This window comes from Enhydra lutris, unplaced genomic scaffold (genome assembly GCF_002288905.1).
Source record: "Enhydra lutris kenyoni isolate GAN:26980312 unplaced genomic scaffold, ASM228890v2 scaffoldscaffold12, whole genome shotgun sequence".
Classification (NCBI taxonomy): domain Eukaryota; kingdom Metazoa; phylum Chordata; class Mammalia; order Carnivora; family Mustelidae; genus Enhydra; species Enhydra lutris.
This window is the reverse complement of record NW_019154096.1, coordinates 48,805,261-48,825,862: the sequence shown is the minus strand read 5'-3', so window position 1 is coordinate 48,825,862 and position 20,602 is coordinate 48,805,261. Positions and strand designations below refer to the sequence as shown.

At 40.1% G+C, this 20,602-nt stretch overlaps 1 protein-coding gene across 1 annotated transcript in view; it reads right to left on the bottom strand.

The window, feature by feature from the left end:
• Positions 1-593: 593 nt before the first annotated feature.
• LOC111145361 (coiled-coil and C2 domain containing 2B) overlaps positions 594-20,602 on the bottom strand; it is a 99,673-nt gene continuing 79,664 nt past the window's right edge. Inside the window, exons 24-33 of the mRNA XM_022500224.1 lie at positions 20,350-20,448; positions 17,823-18,005; positions 17,460-17,657; positions 15,670-15,759; positions 12,533-12,646; positions 10,215-10,349; positions 9,713-9,835; positions 4,907-4,965; positions 2,845-3,022; positions 594-782 (exon numbers count right to left, since the gene is read on the bottom strand). Of these exons, the coding sequence (XP_022355932.1) occupies positions 594-782; positions 2,845-3,022; positions 4,907-4,965; positions 9,713-9,835; positions 10,215-10,349; positions 12,533-12,646; positions 15,670-15,759; positions 17,460-17,657; positions 17,823-18,005; positions 20,350-20,448 (1,368 nt within the window). The remainder of the gene's footprint in view (positions 783-2,844; positions 3,023-4,906; positions 4,966-9,712; positions 9,836-10,214; positions 10,350-12,532; positions 12,647-15,669; positions 15,760-17,459; positions 17,658-17,822; positions 18,006-20,349; positions 20,449-20,602) is intronic.

Here is a 20,602-nt window from a genome sequence, read left to right as displayed (position 1 = left end):
CTCATGGTTGTACTTGGATACCTTCCACCTTGAACGGCATCATAACCAGCATCAGATGTGTCAAGCTCACTTTGGTAATAACATTCTGTAAACCAGGGTTCTCACTCTTAACAGGTCATCAGAATGATCTGGGGGTCTTTTTTACAATAATGTGGGTTCCGGATATCCACGCCTAGAGGTTCAGATTCAGTAGGTGGGATGCAGGAGTCTGCATTTTCAACAAGGCCGCCCAGTGATTTGATGGAGGTGGTATGAGGCCTACAACTTGCATAATATTGGCTTCAAAGGGAGGGGCCAGAATCACTTCTTTCCCATAATAAGATCTATTGTAGACAGTGACCAAGGCCACCAGACTGCCCTAAGTATTCTCCTTGTAGAGGTCTCCCGTGGGGAGGTCATTTACACTCATTCTCAAAGGTTCAGGGAGTGAGTCTCCATGGTACCCAACTCTATAAAAGAACCAAAATTTGGGTTCATACTTGGGTGGACTTGAAGATAGGTAGCAAAGTCCTAAAGTACCAGAAAAGTCTTGATTGTTCTCGGTGAAGGGCCCATAACACATTTTTTTTTTTTTCCTTTTCCAGTCTTCCTTTTCACTGATGTCGAGCTAAGGAAACCAAATAGACCCACACGGATAATACGTTGTTTGGGTAGGGGTGAATGTATACAGCTAGAGCAAATTCTGTCTGGGGGAATTCAGAAGAATGAATTCCAGTCTGATACACAGCATCAGTAACTGACTGGACATCAGTGTATGGCATCCGGATAGGAAATCCTGTGACCTAGACAAAAGACAGAGTGACGTGTAAACCCATGTTATAAGTATGTAGGTAATTGGGAGTCACTGCATGCAAAAATATTACAAAAGCCTCAAAAAATGGTAGTCATAAAATAATAAGTTATTTTATAGGTGCTTATGTTGTCCTAGGAACAATACTAAGGGCTTCACATACATATTTCATCCTCAAACAAACTTATGAAGTAGGTTCTACAATAATCCCCACTTTCCAGAGAGAGGGGAGCAGAGCCAGAGCTGATACCAGAGCCTGCACACTCAACACTCCAGACACTTGCACACTTTCTAGAAGAGCAGACGGCCAGTGAAAAAATTAACTTGGTCCTACAAATGAAGTATTTAAGTGAGCATTATGGGAGAATTTATTTAATATTGATTCAGTTCATATTTCTTTGTCTTTTTTTAAGATTATTTATTTATTTATTTGACAGAGAGCACAAGTAGGCAGAGAGGCAGGCAGAGAGAGAGGAAGGGAAGCAGGCTCCCTGCTGAGCAGAGAGCCCGATGCAGGGCTCGATCCCAGGACCCTGGGATCATGACCGGAGCCAAAGGCAAAGGCTTTAACCCACTGAGCCACCCAGGTGCCCCTCAGTTCATATTTCTTAAGTGACAACCATGTGACAGGATTAAAGGATTATGGTACATGGTCCTCCATAACATTATCTATTTAATAATACACAGACAATAATCATAAACCTCTTTCCTCCTCCTGCAACTTCAGGAGGCTTTTCTTGATCCTTAAATCTGTTCATGTGTCCTTCCCCTGTGGTTGCAGTAAGATGCTATCCTTTCCTAACTTAATAATTAAAATATATTGCAATTATATGTTTTCTGCTCTGATCATTAGCTTATAGTCTCTGTGAATGCACAAGATTGTATCTGCCTTGCTTATGATCATAAGCCCAGGGCCTAATACAATGCCTGGCACATAGAATGCAAATAATGTTTAACATTTGCTAACACTTGCTGAGTGCTGAGTGCTGTGGTTAATCCTCACCATAACCACAGACCAGATAACTATTTTTATCCCCGTTTATCTTGCCCATTGGGGTGGAAAGTATAGAGAAGTTAGGTAACTTGGTCAAAGCCAGTGAGTGGTTGAACCAGAGTCTGAATCCCAGCCACAGGATTCAGCTCAGGATTATGACTGTGTGTTATCATATAGGTAATTTTACAAAGAAATTCTAAGTTTTAAACCTTGGCTTATATTGCTTTGGTTATCTGTTTATCCCTCATTCTATTTTTTAATGCAAAATAAAACAACCTCCTCCCTATTCATGAATAAATAGCACCTGCAGATCCCCTCTGACAGCCTAAGTCCTGAACTCCCTACAGGTTCCTCCTTTTCTTCTCTCAAAGGGTTTCCCCAGGAGATATCTCCTAGTCTATGGGATAGTAGGGGGAAAGAAGCAGGGTTCTCAAAAACCCACCGGACCAGTTCCATAGGGAAGAGTCAGTGAGAGGATGCCCAGAGCTGGAGGTAGATAGGGGCAAAGAAGGAGGCTCTAGCAATATACCAAATGCCCACCATGTTTGATTATGAACTTGTTGAGTTTAAGATGCCTTTTAACTATCCAGGATGACATCAAATGTGTTGGTAACATTTGATGTTAGGTCAGGAAAGAAGTCCAGGCTGGTTACATACATTTGGAGTATTTTGGTTATAAAAGATATTAAATCTTTCCTGGATCCTCTTGCTCAAAACCAAGGACAGGGAATCTATTCTATTACTATTACCAAGGGATCATTTTTCAATTTCTCAGTTGCTAGTGATTTCCTTTTGGTCATCTCTTTCCAGAGGTTGTGGTTTATTTAACATAACAACGTATGACTGAGTCCAAGAAAATGTCATGCACTGTGGTCGTGGTAATAGTTGTTCAGTATATTTGAAATTTCTTAGTCTATAAATAAATGTATTTTAATGTTATATCATCTATCATCTAGGATCAAGAAAAAAAGCATTTCAGGGATATTTAAGGTTACTCTTACCTAGTAATGCATTACACAGATAAAACAAATATTATTAATGTACTAAATCACATACACACCAAATAAAATTGTAGTAGTCTTTCAAATTCACTCTCTTCTTCAGATGAAACAAAGCTTCCAGTGCCAAGTTCTAGCTTAGGAAGGATTTTTCGCAAAATATAAGTACATTGTCGATTCCAACGTGTTGGCTGTTTAGGTCGCCATTCCATCATTTTACATTTCAGAGTCCTTTCAATCCTAATGTAAGGATGCAAAGATTAGTTTATGACCTGTTACAATTTGTTTAATAAATGGGATAAGAGTTTTGGCACTTTACTCAAGTATGAGAATGATATTTTTGACTTAGGATGAACTAGTCCTCTCTGGCTAAGTATATCTGCCATCATTCACATCACTTAAGTTGGGGAGAAGCAGGCTCCTGCTTGGCTTGGAAAAGCAAGAAGCTTCATAGGGTAACCAACAATGAGATCTCAAGGGCACAGCTCTTTTCTAGTTACCTGTGTGTAGGCACCTGCCTACTGGGTGTGATGGGACAACCGTCTACTATCTGGTCACTGGACTGACAGCCTCATTCTCCAGGACCCTCCCCTGCCATAAAACATTGCATTTCCAAGAAGCTGCATTTACAAAAGTTCCGATATCTGGTCTGATTGATGTTAGCAGGGATGGATTTATTAGATCAGTTAATTCAGCAAGCCAAGTTGGAAAGAAATAGGCATGGACAGATAAGTATGATGATTAGGTTTGTCTACTAAAAGGTGCATGCTGTGTGGGCAGGGATGTGTGCCTGTATATTCAGTCCCTAGAACAGTGCCTGATGGTAGACTGTTCCAAAGACAGTGCAAGTTGGTTGATGGAGCCCACTTGGGAAGCCTCACTCCTGCAGAGAATCAGTGTGTGCTTTAAAAACAAAAACAAAGGGGCACCTGGGTGGCTCAGTGGGTAAAGGCCTCTGTCTTAGGCTCGGGTCATGATCCCAGGGTCCTGCTCTCTGCCCAGCATGTCCATCCGGCTCTCTGCTCCACAGGGAGCCTGCTTCCACCTCTCTCTCTGCCTGCCTCTCTGCCTACTTGTGATCTCTGTCTGTCAAATAAATAAATAAAATCTTAAAACAAAAACAAAAACAAAAACCACCAGGAGTCACCTCTGGGCTGAGTCTGTGGTATAACCGATCAGTTTGGAATTTGTAATCTCAGTAATGGCTAAGCATCAGAATCACCAATCGACATATTTTACCTCCAGATATCGATTAAACAGGTCTGGTCTGGGACCCTCGCATCTGTATTTTTAAATAGTTCTAGAAGTGATTCGGATAATAATTTAAAAAAAAACAAACAGAAGCTCTACCTACTTCTTCCTCTTTTTGTTAAGAATTGGGGGGAAAGGAAGGGAATAAAAGGTGGGAGTTGTGTGCTAGAAGAGACAAGAGTAGCAAAATTGTTTTTGTCATGCTTTGTTTTGATCAGTTGGTAGCAGCTTCTGTGGCAGCCTACTATGTCAGCATGAGTCATTAGAGGCAGTAAGATCTAGAAGCTTCTGACACATCTGGAGTAGGAGTAAGGACTGCTGCAAAGTCTGTGACTTTGACAAACTTGTTCAGCTTGACTGAATAACTCCTTTGGACAATTACGTGTGTGTGTGCGCACGCGCGCGCGCGCGTGTGTGTGTGTGTGTGTGTAAGGGAATGGGGAGAGTGCAGGGGTTGGGGGTGGGAAAGTATTGATGTTACCACCCAACTTGGATGTTTTTTCCATACTCCAACTGCTGGGCCATTTACCTTCATGACTTTCAAGAAGTATGAGCTACCACATTATTATTACTGTAACGTCAACAGGTGTCTGTGTCAAGAACTTCCCAACAGCAGCCCCACAATGTTTCCAGAGGCAACCATTTCTTGACTTAGTCTTTTTAAGGAGTGTTCTGGAATGGTAGAGGGGCTGCTTTTCAATGCACAGATCAAAAGACAGCTGGCTCAGAAGAAACTATTGTAAACTCCATTTCCTGCTTCTATGGCTGAATTAAATAGGTATTTTAAAAGACTGGGTTAGAGACTGAAAGGTGGGTGGAGGACTGAAAGATTTGGGAGAAATCATAGTAATAAGATATAAACAAAGGTTATACCTGTTCTTTAGATCTTCTATCATGCTTTTATTAGTCTCACAGTAAATTATTTCTTCAGGCTGAAATATATAGACAGTTGAAAGTTAGCAAAGATTCTAAGGAGACCATCTTCATTTACATCGCAGTCACCCCTGGAGTGCAAATTATAATGGAGGGACCCAAACTACTTTCAGGTGGCAAAATCACTCCACTACAGAGGCACAAAGGTAAAACACAGATCACAGGACTTCTTTCGGTTTTAACATTTTTCCTGGGTAAGACAGATCTGCTGCCCACATTCATTTATTCAAACAAGCGTTTGACATGTTTATTGATGATACCAGATAATCTTTGGCAGCTGCTTTAGTTTCTTCCACTTATTGACTGGGGTCTTGGTGAACTTATTTAACCTGAGTCTCAGTTACCACATCTTTAAAAGAGGGACAATAATGGTACTTACTTCCCTAGGGTCTTGTGAAGATTTTGAAATAAAGTAATAAACACGCAAAGCCTGGCACATATTGTTCAATAAATCAGGTATTACTGTAACTGCTGCTCTTTTAAGATGGTTTTCTTCTTCCTTCTTTGAGTATCCTTTTCATTCAGCTCGCAGGAGCCAGGTCATTTTGTTTTGCGTGCGTGCATGCGTGTGTGTGTGTGTGTGTATGTGTTCCATTTCAATCTTTCCTGTCTTCAAGCTGTTGCCTCAGACACTATAAAAACAGCAGAGAGCAAAGCTCTACCACACTCCCCCCATATTCCCTTCCCTGTCCGACAGGATTTGCTGCAGGAGTCTTTAAGAGAGGACTCCTATGTCTATCACCCAAACCAGCCCTCCCTGCGTGATTTCCCAGGGCGCACTTGAACAAGAAGGAGGGGTTGGGTTCAGACATTTTTATTTTGGGCATTCCTGAACTGAGAAATAGAAACAGCTGTAAAGACAGGGACACAAATGGACGGAGGATTGTGCAAAAAGAGGGCAACAGTTCATAAACCTCTAGGTGCTAGAATATTTCAGGAGTGATTGAGAAGATTCAATCTGTCACGTGGTGATCTAAGCCCGTGGTTCTTGAAGTGTGCCCCCTCGCCCCACCAGCAACCTCATTCCTGGGAACCTGTTGGAGATACAACTTCTCAGTCCCCACAGGGCATCAACTGAATCAGAAACTCCGAGGGTCCACTGAATCAGAAAGGCCAAGCACTCTGTGTTTCAGCAAGCCCTCCAGGGTTCTGGTGCCTGTGGTGGATAGATATGAGAACAGTCCCAGGCACAGGGCGCTTCCCCACAACAGATCCCAGCAAGAGCTGGGAGGCACTGGAGAAAGGGAGCTACAAACTCCAGCATCATGGTGCAGGGTCACCAGCTCTCCCAGACAGGACAGGTAAACCGAATGCTGTCACCAACCACTGTCCAACCCTCCAGTACCTCCACTCCCCTCCCCTGCCCCCCTCTCCAACAGGTAACTCTTGTGGATCAGTGAGGCCACCTTCAGTCGTGAAAAAGAGGCCTGGGTTATGTTAACTTGGTAACTTTATGAGGTATTAGTCCACTTTCCTTTTTTTTGGCAAAGGCCCCTTTCTTTCAATGAATGCATATCTTTTAAAATTTCAAGAGGTTTTCCCTGTTAACCTCATCTCTGAGTACCCACATGCTCATTTTACACGCTCAAATTTATGTCTGCAGTTGCGATAAAAAACAGTGTTCATTGTAGATAGCAGTTTATTTTGGCATGTGTGTGGCAAGACACAAGATTGAGGGCCATTAACCCACAGGAAAAAAATCAGTAGAGATACAAGTCAAATGCAGTTCTGAGTTTTATATCTATAGATTCAACTTGGCAAAAGGTTTCATATCCACACTCAGGCTTTTGTTTTTGTTTTTTTAATTTTTAAAAGATTTTATTTATTTATTTGACAGAGAGAGAGAGACTGGGAGAGAGAGAGAGGACACAAGCAGGGGAGGTGTGAGAGGGAGAAGCAGGCTTCCCACTGTGCAGGGAGATGGATACGGGGTTTTGATCCCAGGGATCATGACCCGAGGTAAAGGCAGATGCTTAATGACTGAGCCACCAAAGTGGCTTTTAAAAACTACAGCTGTGATCATGGCAGCCTTGCCTTAGTGCTGTTGGCTTCTGACTGCCCTGAAACACAGGGCCACATCCTTAGTAGAACTCTGCTCACCCCTGAGCTTGTCTTGCTCGCTCCCTGGCACGGGCCAAGCTGGCCTTTCAGCTGCTCCACCCACCCCTCCATGCCCCGCAGGTCTTCGTTCCTGCTGTGTCCTCTCTCTGCTGCACTGGTCCCCACCCTGATTTTCCTCTTGGCCAGCTCCTGCTCACCTTCCTCACTTTGCCTGTCATCCCTTTTTCCCAGGAAGCCCCAGCAACTGTCCTTCCGCTCAGGTCCTCCTGCTGCATGCTCCCAAAGCACACTCATTTCTTCCTTAATCATATTCACAGCTCTGTCCTGCAAGGGCTGGCGTCCTTCTCTTTGCTCCTTGAGAACCTAAGTCCCAGGACTATGAGACATGTCTTTTCCTTGTGGTACCGATGCCTGACATAGCATTGGCTCAGAGCAGGCACACAAGAAACATTCACTAAATGCCTAATAGAATGATGAATAGTAAACAAAACCCCTCATCTCTAAATGTACCGTTCTCCTCCCCAGGAGGCAGCAAGGCAGCAGTCACAGCTTTGGGAGGGGAAGAGCAAGGCATGGTTGGTGGATGCTGAAGTGTGGTGCTGAAGAGAGATAAGCACATTTCCCCTTCTTTAAAATGACTTTACAAACAGGAAACATAAAAAATATATATGTGCCTGCAACACGTGGAGAATGTTTAGAAGGATGCACAAGTTACTAGTAAGAGTAGTTATTTCTTAGAGAGTGGGGAAAAAGATGGTGGGGGGGCATTCTTTATACAGTTTGGTACTGATTTGATCCCTTCCCTGCAACCACCATGCATTCTTTTTGTATTGTCAAATGCCTCAAAGACACAGACAAGCGTTGAGAACAATGTAACGAACATCCACTCAACATACCTACCACTTAACTCTAATATTTGCATTTTTCCATATTTGTTTTAATTTTTTGAAAAAGAAGTAAAACATTTCAGATAGACTTGAAATACTTTGTATGTTGCTCCCTGATCTCATTCTGTTTTTTGTCTCCAAAGGTAACCTTTAACCTAAATTTGGCATTTATCATTCCTATGAATGCTTTTACATTATCACTATGTATCTATACATACGTAAACAGCACATAGTTTTCAAACTTTATATAAGCGATTTTGTACTCTGTGTATCACTTCACATACTCTTTATTTTGCTTTACATTACTTTTTAAATATCCATTCATGTTGATGTGCATGGCTCTAGATCAGTGGTTCTCAATCTTGGTGGCACACTGGCACCCCACAGGGAGTTTTAAATAATAACACAGGTATGCGAGTTCCATTCTCAGAGATTCTGATACAGTGGATACACAGTTCAAGTTGGGAACTAGTGTAAATTGTTTTTTGTTTTGTTTTGTTTTGTTTTTTTACTACTATATAGAAGATTTCATAGTATGAGTACTTCGTAACTCATGTACTCTTTTTTCTGATGGATGAGTCAATCCATCTATCCATCCATCCATCCTTCCTTCCTTCCATCTTTTTTTGCTATTTCGAGCAATTCTACAGTGAACGTCATTGTACTTGTCTCCCTGTGTTTGCTCCTTTATGGTATATAATTAGAAGTTGAACTGGTGGATCCAAGGTCGAGCGTCTTCAACTTTACCAGATATCATCACATTGCTTTCCAAAGTATTTCTAGTGATTTACTGACCCACCATTTCTCTGCTTCTTTGCCAACACTTGGTATGATCCTACTTAAAATCTCTTTGGTCCATCTTATACCTGTGAAGTAGTGTTTTGTTGTTTTAAATTGTACTTCCCTGACTATAAGTGAGACTGAACATTCAAGGTTCTGCTTCTGTGAATTGTTTTCTATCTATTTTTCTACTATTTTTTTCCTCTCATTTTCTCTGGGCTCACAGCTCTTAGTTTATTGATTTTGCAATTGACCCTCAATCCAGAAACAGCCACTGAGGTGACATCTGGGGTGCCTTCACAGAGTGACACTGAAGACATCACAGATCCACTGGCTGAGCCATCAGGTCGTTAGTCTGTTCTTGACCTCAGGTCTGTGCTTCTACCTCCTGCCTCTTATAACCCAGGCAGTGAATCTGCAGCTTTTCTTCCCCATCTCCTTTCAAGAGTAGTGAAGTAGGGAGCCCCATCACAGCCCCTGGCTCCAAAAAGTGAGACTGGCTCTGGTTTCCGGATTTCATGAACCATTTTCAGACCTTGCTGCTGTCTCTTGTTCAGCCCTACTCACTGTTAGTATTTCTGTCCTGTTTCTAGTCCATGAGACAATCGTCATGGTTTGGAGTCCAGATAAGCCTTTTATTCTTCAATTTTTATATTTTACCATTGCCATGGATGTGGAGCAGATGGGTTAGGTCAAAGTAAACTTACTACACCATCTTAACATTATATTTTCAGTTTTAGAATAAATATTTAAAATTTTTTACTTTAAAATCTAGATTTACATTTGAGATGATACTTTCTTCTCAACTCTTCTTTTCTCCAAGTAGAGGAGTATGATCAGAATAGCCCAAACTCAGGCTGGATGGCAATCTAGTTTTATTAAAATCTAGTTTTATTAACATTGCCAGGTAAGTCAACATGCAACCAGCTATATAAACATAATAAGAGCTGGCATGACTGGTAAAGTTTAGAACCAACAGTAACTTTCATATAGATATACCTGAAAGAATATAATTTACCTGTATGGTATGTGCTTTTGTCCCTTGGAAATTTTTTGGAAGCAACTGTTTCCAGAAACTTTCCTTTGAATAGTCAAAATGTACAGCCATTGGTGTATTATTTTGTTGAATATTAAACCAGACCTATTAAAACATTAACTTAAATCAGTATAGGCATATGGGAGCACAAAACCCCTATCGGTTAGGATGCAGCAAAAGTTTACAATCCTACTACCAAATGAAGTGGTAGAAGCCAAAGGCAGTTCTGAGGTAGGAGGTAAAGAGATTCGAGGGGTATGTGAACATTAGATTACTGGTTCCCAGTCTTGGAGGTGCTACAGAATCACCTGAAGAACTTTATGGATAAAGGATTTCCCTGGCCCCATATCCCAGGGATTCTAACTGAACATCCGGAGTTTCCTCAGAGTTTCCCACACGATTCTAATGTAGAGCCAGGGCAGGGGACCACTGTTTGACTCTTGAGGAGATAACACAAAATAAGATTTTTCTCCCATATACTTACATTTCCATCATCAAACAAACAATCTACACTTTGTAAGGGACAAAATGGGTCGAACTGCTTGTGACATTGCCCAGTTAATGGATTCCAAAGCAAAAATTCATCAGTTTCTTGAGTTAATACATAAGCCACTTGCCCCTATAAGAGGAAAAAGAATTGAGTCATTTTTGGTGGGTGTTTGACTTAAGTCATTTTTGTATGTGAAAATTATGATTAAGTATGTGATATCTATGATTTCTAAAAGTCTTTTTTAGGGTCTTCAAAGTCTTTTTGAAAAGCAAAACAAACCAAAAAACCAAACCAAAACAAAACAAAACCCCAAAGCTCCAGAAATCCTCAGGCCCAGGCTAGCATGAAGATTCAAATAAGAGAACTTTAGAGCTGGTGCTGCCATGTACATCCCTGTAGAGTGTACCCTCACAGCAATAAAACATTGTTCTTGAAACACCCACATACTCTGAAAATTTCCCAACAGCTAGTCCTGAAGTGTTTTGAGGTAGGGATACTTTGGCCTAATTTACACAAAGGCACTATATGGAGTAGCCCTGCTTTGAGGGGAATATACTTGGGGACTGCAGGGGAATCCCACGCAGAGTTAGGAAATGGACATTTGCCTGAGGCTCTGAAAAAGCCAAGAGAAGTTAAAAAGCCATTAAGTTAATTTTGAGAATAAGATCTGAAGTTAGAGGCTAGAGAGAAAGTATATAGGAAGCCATCTGAGGAATAAAAGTGGTCATTATTATTCTGTTCTAAACACACCTTTTTAAGTGCAAAGTTTTCTTAGAAAAGAATAACAATTTCAGGTAGTAATAATAAAGACTATTGATCATTTAATGGGAATTTATGTACGCCAAGTACCGTGCTCTGCATTCATATGAAAATTTTCACTTGCATTCACTCCAAATTCTTTGAGATGGGGTGATCATTAAGCCCATGTTTCAGACAGAGTCAGAGGTTGAGGGGCTTGTCTAGAGTAACCCTAAATGACATTAGCCCTGTTCAGGGAGAGCATAACTGAAGCTCAGAGAAGTAAATAAGCTAAGATCACACACAGTTAGTAAAGGGCATTGCTGGGTTTTAACCCCTCTTTGACTGACTCCCAAACACAAATTCTTTCTTTCTCTCTCTCTCTCTCTCTCTCTATTTACTATACTCTGCCGTATAGCCTGGTGTCTCCAAAGCTCTTGTTCTTTATGACTGTACTCATCTTTACGGTAAAGAGGAGGCTTCACTTTAGCCACAGAGCCGAGGTGAAACACACAGCCCAGGTGCCCCCCACCGTTGTGGACTCACAGGCACAAATGCAAATGTTTGTTGAAATATTGTCGACTATTCACTGCCATCTAGTGGCACATAAAACTACACGGGGGGTTGGGGCGTATGGGTGGCTCAGTGGGTTAGGCCTCTGTCTTCGTCTTGGGTTGTGATCTCGGGGTCCTGGGATCAAGCATCCGGCTCTCTGCTCAGCGGGGAGCCTGCTTCAACCTCTTTCTCTGCCTGCTTCTCTGCCTACTTGTGATCTCTCTCTCTCTGTTAAATAAATAAATAAAATCTTAAAAAAAAAAAAAACTACATGGGGGATCGCGAGGGGGGAATTAACCACAGCCTTTTAGCTTGCAAATGTGGCAGAAATAATAAGCCATGCCAAGGAAATATAGCGAAATAAGTGATCATAACACAAAGACTAAAACCAGACTGAAAATCTTGACCCTTATCAAGACACTCATGGCGGAAAGAGAAACAGTCTGAAAGACTATAGCTTTCTGGAGGTATGAATGCAAGAGCATATAATTAAGTTGTAAAAATTTCAGGTAGGTAAACACAAATTTCAGACCCACATCTTGTATGACTAAAAACTGAGGGAGGAAGAATAGGGAGAAGTATTTCTTAAGGATCTTTAAATCTATTATTAGAAAGGTAGAAAGATGATGCTGGTGATAGTTATCCACCCCTACAACTCCTGCTATAACTCTTATTACATCACCACAACCACCACCACGATAATCACCATTTACTGAGTATTTGCTCTGATGCCATTCTCAATGTCACATACTCACTATGTAATTTACTATCTTAGTAACCCCATGAAGTAGCACTGTTATTAGTACAGCTTTACAAAAAAAAGTGAAGGAAAGCCTTTCTTTACATTGTGGTCATTTTGATGAGCCAACATTATCCTCTTAACTAAACAACTGGTTGTGCATGAAATTCCCCAATTAGCTTGTGAAAAGACAGAAAACTGGGGTTGGTGTTTTTTAAATTTGCAGATGATGGCTGATTAGTTTTGTTTACACTATTTAAATATTAACTCCAGCACTTACTTCCAACATTGAGGTCCCCAGGAGGACAAAGGCTTTCTTTCCGAAATACAGAAAGAAATTACAGAGTAGTATGGCATGCTCTTCCTTATTTCCAACAGCCAAACTGATGCAGCGCTAAGGCAAAGCAAAAGCAACAAGGCCAAAAGAAAACAGGAGAGAAAGATGAGTAATATAAGCATACAACGTATTCCCAGAGCCCCCCTGCTCTCTCTGGGTTCAAACACACATATATCTTTTTAAAGATTTTATTTATTTATTTGACAGACAGAGATCACAAGTAGGCAGAGAGGCAGGTGAGGGGGGGCGGGAAGCAGGCTCCCTGCTGAGCAGAGAGCCCGATGCGGGACTCGATCCCAGGACCCTGAGATCATGACCTGAGCCGAAGGCAGTGGCCCAACCCACTAAGCCATCCAGGCACCCCTAAACACACATATTTTTGCCATGTGGCTAGGATGACTGACTGCAAGGCTGAAAGCTCTGATACCTTGTGCCTGAGAAAACACTGGGGAGCACACTAATTTGGAATAAAGGGGTCACCTTTACGATGGGACAATTAATGTGGATACTGTGTAAGTGACCAAATAAAATAGTTCATCATCCAAAATAGGATATTCCTGTTTAGGGCAAATATTAAACTGCCCTTGGAAAACAGGGACATATGGACTGCTATTTTAAGAAAGCTGATCTGATAGGAAATCAAATAGAGTTTTTAGAGGAAAGGATCCTCTGGTCAATGGAGCTTTACTCTGTCAAATACCAATATAGCGCTCTCAACTCCAAGAGAGGAAGAGGATGGAGTTGAAGCCCAATCAGAAAGATTATTGAAACTTCTTCAACTGAAAGAGTCTGTAGTCAAATATAGGGTGTCTAGGAAAGCAGCTGTAGTAAGAGAGAAAAAGCATAGTAGAGGTGGGTGATCTATGACCTAGTTCTAGTCTGTAGCTGGTTTTTTGCTTGGCCCTGGAATGTTTTTTTTTAAATCAGGAGCTCTCATATAAAACTCTGCATTTCTGGCTTCTCTTGAAAAATCAAAAGATCTAACAACATATATGGGCCCAAATGTTCATATGGCAAAAGTCTGTTCTTACTGAGCAGCAGCTGCAACATTTAAGCAGGATGTGTGCCTTCTGGTTCAGTACAGTCCCAGAGGAAGGGCTGTGGTGGCCAAGGAGGTTGGGAGTGGGGGACCTCAGGAGCTCCTGGCAGTGACTATTTGCCAGTCAGTATGAAAGTATTTCAATGTTTTAAAAAACTGATATGGCCGTAACCGTACACACTGGCTGAATGTGATGGTGAGGGATGAAAGTTAGGGAGGATGGTGACATGGGTCCTCTGAAAGAGAAGTGTGAACAGAAGAATCAAAGGCAGAATATGAGTAGTCTTCAGTGTCAGGCCAAGGAGGTTCCCCTGGCTGGATTTCATAAGAGGAGAAGGGAACAGGTGAGAACAGGTAACTACCACACTGAGTTCCAGATACCTTGCGTATATGTTATCCTTTCAAAAATCCCTGTATGACACAGATGAGGAAATTGAGGTCCAAGGAGGCTACATAACTTATCTTAGGTGATACAGCTCTTAAGTGGTTGAAGTAGGATTTAACCAAGGTTTATTTTTCTCCAAAGACTGTTAGGTAGGAGAAAATAACACTTGTCCTGTGGCAGTCTAATTAGTCATATGTCATGAGCACTCCATGGCCAAAGAGTTCATGTCAGTGGGAAGACATTGGCCAAGAGGAAGCTCACACTTGTAGTAACTAACATCTTGTTTATGAGTATTGTTTGGATTGGGGGTGTGGAGGGTGGGGGAGACTTGCGAGTACTAGTATTTACCTGAATGGTTATTTTTATGGGGTTTTTAAAAGATATTTTAGAGGCTCTTTCAATGTTCTGTAGGATCATAATAATCATGAGCATATTCTGATTAGGTCAAAGAGTCTCAGAAGAGTCTAAAGTTAATGACACCTCTTTGACTTCTACTACATTTGAATCACTGAATCATTAGAACCCCATGCTTGTGTCTCCCTTGTTCTCACTTAGCAGAAGACTGGGTAGCTAACCAGTTAAGCTAGCCCTGTGTCCCCTAAATCCATTTCAGCTCAACTCTAGCCTCTAAAACATTTTAGATTAATTGCCAGGACCATTGGTTCCAAATGGAAAGTTTCCTTCTCGTAGGTTCCTGTCTTACTAGTAATTTTCAATTAAAAGTATTTATTGAATGTTTGCTAAATTTATATGAAAATATAAAAATAAATAATCAAGTTTATCTCTTCATTCAGAGGTTAAACTTGGGATGTGTATGTACAGAGTGTGGATGTAGGGTCAATAATATAAGCAACTAAATATAATTTAGGGTGGAATGAAAAAACTGCTCTAATGAGGATTGCCAGGTTTTGGGAAAAAGTAGATGAGCTATTAAATCTACATTTCAGATAAACAAATTTTTAGTACAAATATGTCTCAAATATTGCATGGGGCTTGTATTCTATTTGGCAACCAGTCTAAAGAGAATTTTAATCCAAGTGCTAAGGAAGAGAGCATTGTTGTGCAAGCTCCCCATTCAGATGTGGGGAGACTGGAGAAATCTTCTGAGAAGTGGTGCTATTTGCCCTAGACTCAGCATCTGTCCAGCTCCATAGTGACAAGCCATATTTCTTTCTGGGAGATGTCATAATACTGCACTCCCGGAATTCCCATTGAATTAAGATATTCATGAACTACCACTTATAATGTTGAATGAGGTTGTTCTTCCTTAAGAATTATTTCTATGGATTGTTACAGAGCTGAAAACAATGTATTAAATTATCAAATGCTTTAAATTTCATAAGACAAAGTATTTCATAAGTGCATAAATGTTTGTTTAGGAGAAAGGTGAGAAATACTAAATATTTTAATTATAAAACATAATGGGGTGCCTGGGTGGCTCAATTGGTTAAGGTCTGACTCTTGGTTTTCACTCAGGTCTTGATCTCATGGGTTGTCATATCAAGGCCCATGTAGGGCTCTGTGCTCAGTGGGGAGTCTGCTTGAAATTTCACCTTCTGTCCCTCCCCCCACTCATACACACACACACACACACACACACACACACACTCAAGTAAATAATCTTACAGATTAATAAATAAAACATTAAGTTATTACTTCTGATGTCATCCATATGTCAAAACCATCATTTTCATCCAGAATATCAGGCACAATAGGAATCAAAGATACAAAGCGAGCAATGAGGTCCTAGAATAATATTAATTAACATTTATTAAGTGCATACTATATTCCCATCACCAAGCACAGTGTTTTAAGTGCAATATCATCACATTTAGTGTATCCCACAAGCCCTTCAAGTACATACTATTATTACTTTTGTCCTACATAAGAGGAACAAAAATAGATAGAGTGCTAAGATAACTTTCCCAGGGTCACAGAACTAACACAATGTATGAAGTCTCTGGGAATAAGCCCAAGTTAGCCTGACTCCAGAGAATGCCTGTTAACCATTACAATTCACTGTAATAAATTATTAAAATGTTAACATGATAGATATTACATATATACCTTAAATTAAAACTGTTAAAAAAATTTTTAGAGAGATATTGAAGAACAGCAAAAGTTTGATTTGCTTTTAGGTTCCAGATCTATCAGAATTATTTTTTATTAATATAAGTTTGTTGCAAGCTGTTGAAGCAGGAAAATGTTGGTGCCCTATTCTCCCTATAGGGCTGGAGAGAAAGGCTCAGACTAAAGTAGGAAAGGAGAAAGGGATACAAATAATGAGCCAACACAGAAAGTTTACCAATATTTTCACTGATTTATAATAGCCATCACTTATGCACTAATGACCTCCTACATTGGTCATGTTTCTGACTTCATGCAATTGAACATGGCTCATAGTCCTTCATAAGCAAGGTTCCTAAGAGTTATATTCTTTTTAAAAAAGAAAAGATTATCTTTGAAATAAATCTAGAGTATATTATTATCTCCTTGGACTTTGGGCAATAAGAAACAGACAGGAAGAAACTTGTGATGGAAAGGCAGAGTGAAGCAAAAGGCAACCTAAATTAAGACTTTTGATGAGTCCAGCTGAGGGAGATTTATAGTGGACAAATAAAATATTCTGAAGTGAACCAACTAACTCAATCAAACCTGAATAAACAAAAGATATAGGCAATTATTCATGAATGCCCTTTAAGCAAAGCTAATTTTTTTTCTCAAAGAGGAGACTTATATTTTTTATTTCATATTTTCCTTTCTCAAAGTAGAAGGAGGTTTTGAGCACCTAGTGAATAAATCTTCATTTTATATGAAATTCAGTTTTGAGTATATGTCTCTCTTGTCAGCTGGTAAATAGATATGCATGAAGAAAATGTCACATAGGGATGGAGTGGGAAGTGTTATGTTGGCAGTTTACAGAGAAAAATAGAACATAGTTTCTTCATTCTCACATATAGTGAGAAGCTATCCTGTGAGAAGCAATCCTTAGAAGGACACATTTCCTTAGAAATGTAATTTGGAATTTTTCTGTGTCATCTTTCAAAGTTTGGTAGAAATGTTACAAAGCTAGTGTGGACACATGAACTGGTGTAGCAACAGTGACTCTAGTCTGAGGGGGCAGAAATGAAGGGAATCTAGAAGAAATATTCTCCCTCATCTAGGGCTCAGGAGGACACACTGCAGTATAGACAGTTTCTCTCTCAGGAAAACTGTCTTTGAAAGCAAAATGATTTTAGTAAGAAGATTATGCTCAAAGTTAATACAAAAAAGTAAACAAAATAAATGTAAATTAAGATTGACAAAAATGTTCTAAAACTTACTATGGTGACGGTTGCACAACTCTGTGAATATACTAAAAACCAATGAATTGTACACCTTAGATGCATGAATTCTATGTAATAATGGAGTATGTATCAATAAAGCTACTAAAATACATATCTTACAAGTGTTGCATTAGAATCATGAAGAAACATATCCAGGAGTTGCTGAGGTGGATTTAATGCCTTGATATATCTTGTTACTAAGATCTGTATTCCTTCACTGTTAAAGACAGTAGTTGTGATTCTTCGGTTGGGAAACATTGCCTTACAAGTTTTTTTAAAAATCTGTGCTCTCTCCAAAACATCAGTTTGATCTGAAAACTGGAATAAAGTTCAAAATATTTTGACATTGTACCATGTTGTTTCCATAGGAAAATATAAAAAACCAATGTTCATTTTCACCAGCTCTGAAATTATTACTAGTTTTTAAGAACAGTTTCTACTTCTTTAGTAGTATACATAAAAAAAATTCAATGCAAAACCTACCTTGTCTAGTTCTGGATTACAGGTGACATGTGATATCTGAGGTTCAATGGTAGCAAAAATATTTAAGAAGGTACATTCTTTTAAATTCTGCCCATTAAAATCTTCTTTAGGAGACACGTAAGTTTTACTCCAAGTATACCCAAGCAAAACTGGTGGAATATTTACTTGAAATGTTCCACTAATCTGAAAGAATATATCGATAAAATAGATTCTACATGAAGAAAACATACATCTGCGGGTACAGTACAGCCCATTCCAGTCTTCTTCAGAGGAGGAAACAGGCTTGCATGGGTACATACGTGCTTGTTCTATGCACCTGTGCAATGATGATCAGGTTCTCCATGGTGGTCTATATTCACAGGCACCTTGACACCCTGGGTCCCCAACTAATATGCACTATGTGGAGAGGGCAAAATTTAGAAAGGGATGACATGAGGGTGCAGGTTACCCTAACCGAATGATAGAAGTTCTTAGAAGATCCAATTCAGGCTCAGAGAAGACACTAAAAGACCATGCTACATTTTACATTAGGTCTAGAAAGAGAAGAAAAAATGTAACAGCAGGAAGGACAACCCACAGGTCCACATGGAGGAGGGCTCTCCTGAATGTGTGTGTATGTTTGTGTGTGGAGGTAGGAGCTGATTTACAGTAATAATAACTAATAGTAATAGCTAGTAGGTAATTGAGGACTTACTCTGTGCAAGGCACTGTGCCTAACACTTGATACAGATCATATCATTCAATGAAGTAGATATGGCTCTTATCTACATTTTCCAGATAAGGAAACTGAGGCTCACAGAATTTAAGTAATTTGTGCCAACTCAGATAGCTAATGAGGTCTGTCCATGCTGAAGTTCACATTGTCAATTACCTCTCTATCCTAGAGTCTGGCCTGAGACTGGGAGATATCCAGAAATTTACAGATGTAGGAAGCCCTGTGTCTCTAACAACTTAAATCTCTATTGCTGGGATGTTTGGGTGGCTCAGTCGGTTAAGCGTCTGCCTTCGGCTCAGGTCATGATCCCAGGGTCCCGGGCTGGAGCCCCACATCAATCTCCTTGCTCAGTGGGGAGTCTGCTTCTCTCTCCGCCCTTCACCCCGCTTGTGCTCTCTCACCACAACCCTCCCCCCTCGTGTTCTCTGACTTGCCCTCTCAAATAAATAAATAAAATATTTAAAAAATAATAATAAATCTCTATTGCTCTTTGTTTGCAGTCCTGTACTTGCAAGATGCTCCCGTGTGACATTCCTCTTGGGGACCCATTACGTAATCATTTCTCCTCTCCTCCCTTAATATCCATTCTGTCCTTCTTTCTCACCAATGGTTTTAGGCAGCAAGACAGGCACATATGGCTAAGTCACATAACTATAAGAAGTCTGCCAGGATTTTCTGAGAAAGTGTCTGCTTTCCTGATACAGGCACTGCCCCTTCTTGCTTCATCCTACTCTTGTCTTCAACATGAATATGAAGCTGGAGGTGCATTGAAGACTTTGCAATTATGAGGGTGAAAGGTACATGATATTTATGTGATACGATGATACGCTTGAGCTGCTGCACTGTCATCCAGACTTCTTTTTAGGTGAGACAAATAGACCCCTTGCATCACTGTTGGGTTTTCTGTGGTAAATGGCTGAATGCAATACTAATACACACATAACTCCTTCTGAGTCAAATACATTCCTCTGTTTGACAAACCATTTTTAAGGACTTGATTCAGAAGTTATCCCTTCTGTAAATACTTTCCTTTCATTCTCCTCGTCATACCCCTCTTACTCACCCCTGACTCCTATGAATACCCCGCACTCCTCCTCCAAGCCAGGAAGAGCAAGGTGCTCCCTACTGTATGTTCTCATAGCACCAATCTCGTGCCCCTATCAAAGCACTACAGCATTATTAGGTTGTGCTAAAGCGTTAGTTTTCTTCTATAGACAGTGAGCTCCTTGAGGTAGAAAATTAATTTCTGAAACTTCTGTGTCTGGCATAGCTCTGTAAGAAAGTAACAAAGCCTAAAATGGAGTCTAGGCTGGGGTTTTTATATTTTGCTGGACTTGAAGCATACTTGTGCTACATAACAGGAGAGCCCTTTGGAGATATCACAGAGTCAGGTGCTAATCATCAGTCTCACCATCATCAAGAAACAGTCCCGAGAAGCTGAAGCTCCTGGAACCCATGGTCACAAAGCAACATCATTAATCATTTATCATTTATCAAAGAACATTTGTGAATCTGGTCCTAAAAAACTATTATTTGCAAATGTGTTGCTTTAAGACCTGAGGCTAGCTTTGTTGTTCTTTATCAGCGAACACTCTAAAGATAGAATAAATAAATTTATGGCTGTCTCCTGTTCTGGAGACAGCTAAAACATTTAAATACTGCAACATCCTAATGGCACTCAAACACAAGATCACTTTAACTGACCTACCAGTCTGCCAATCACAGAATCTGATTCAAAGACAACAAACAGCAAGTTTTTATTAACCAGAGGTAAAAACTCAGAATAATTAGCAAATAATCATTTTCTATTACCTCAGATTGTTGCAGAAGAGCCGAGAAAGGGAAGACAATGGATCCGAGCCAATTCTTTCTTACATGTGAATGACTACTGCAGCTCTTGAAATAGGGATCCTTTTAATATGAATAATTTTTCTATTACATACTTTATACCATGTGATGAATAACTTCACAAACTTGCAAGTAAGTGTAAAAAAATCACCTTTTCTTTTCAAAAGAATATTTTTCTCTCTTTAAAAGATAATTGACTATTTAAAGCAAAATAATG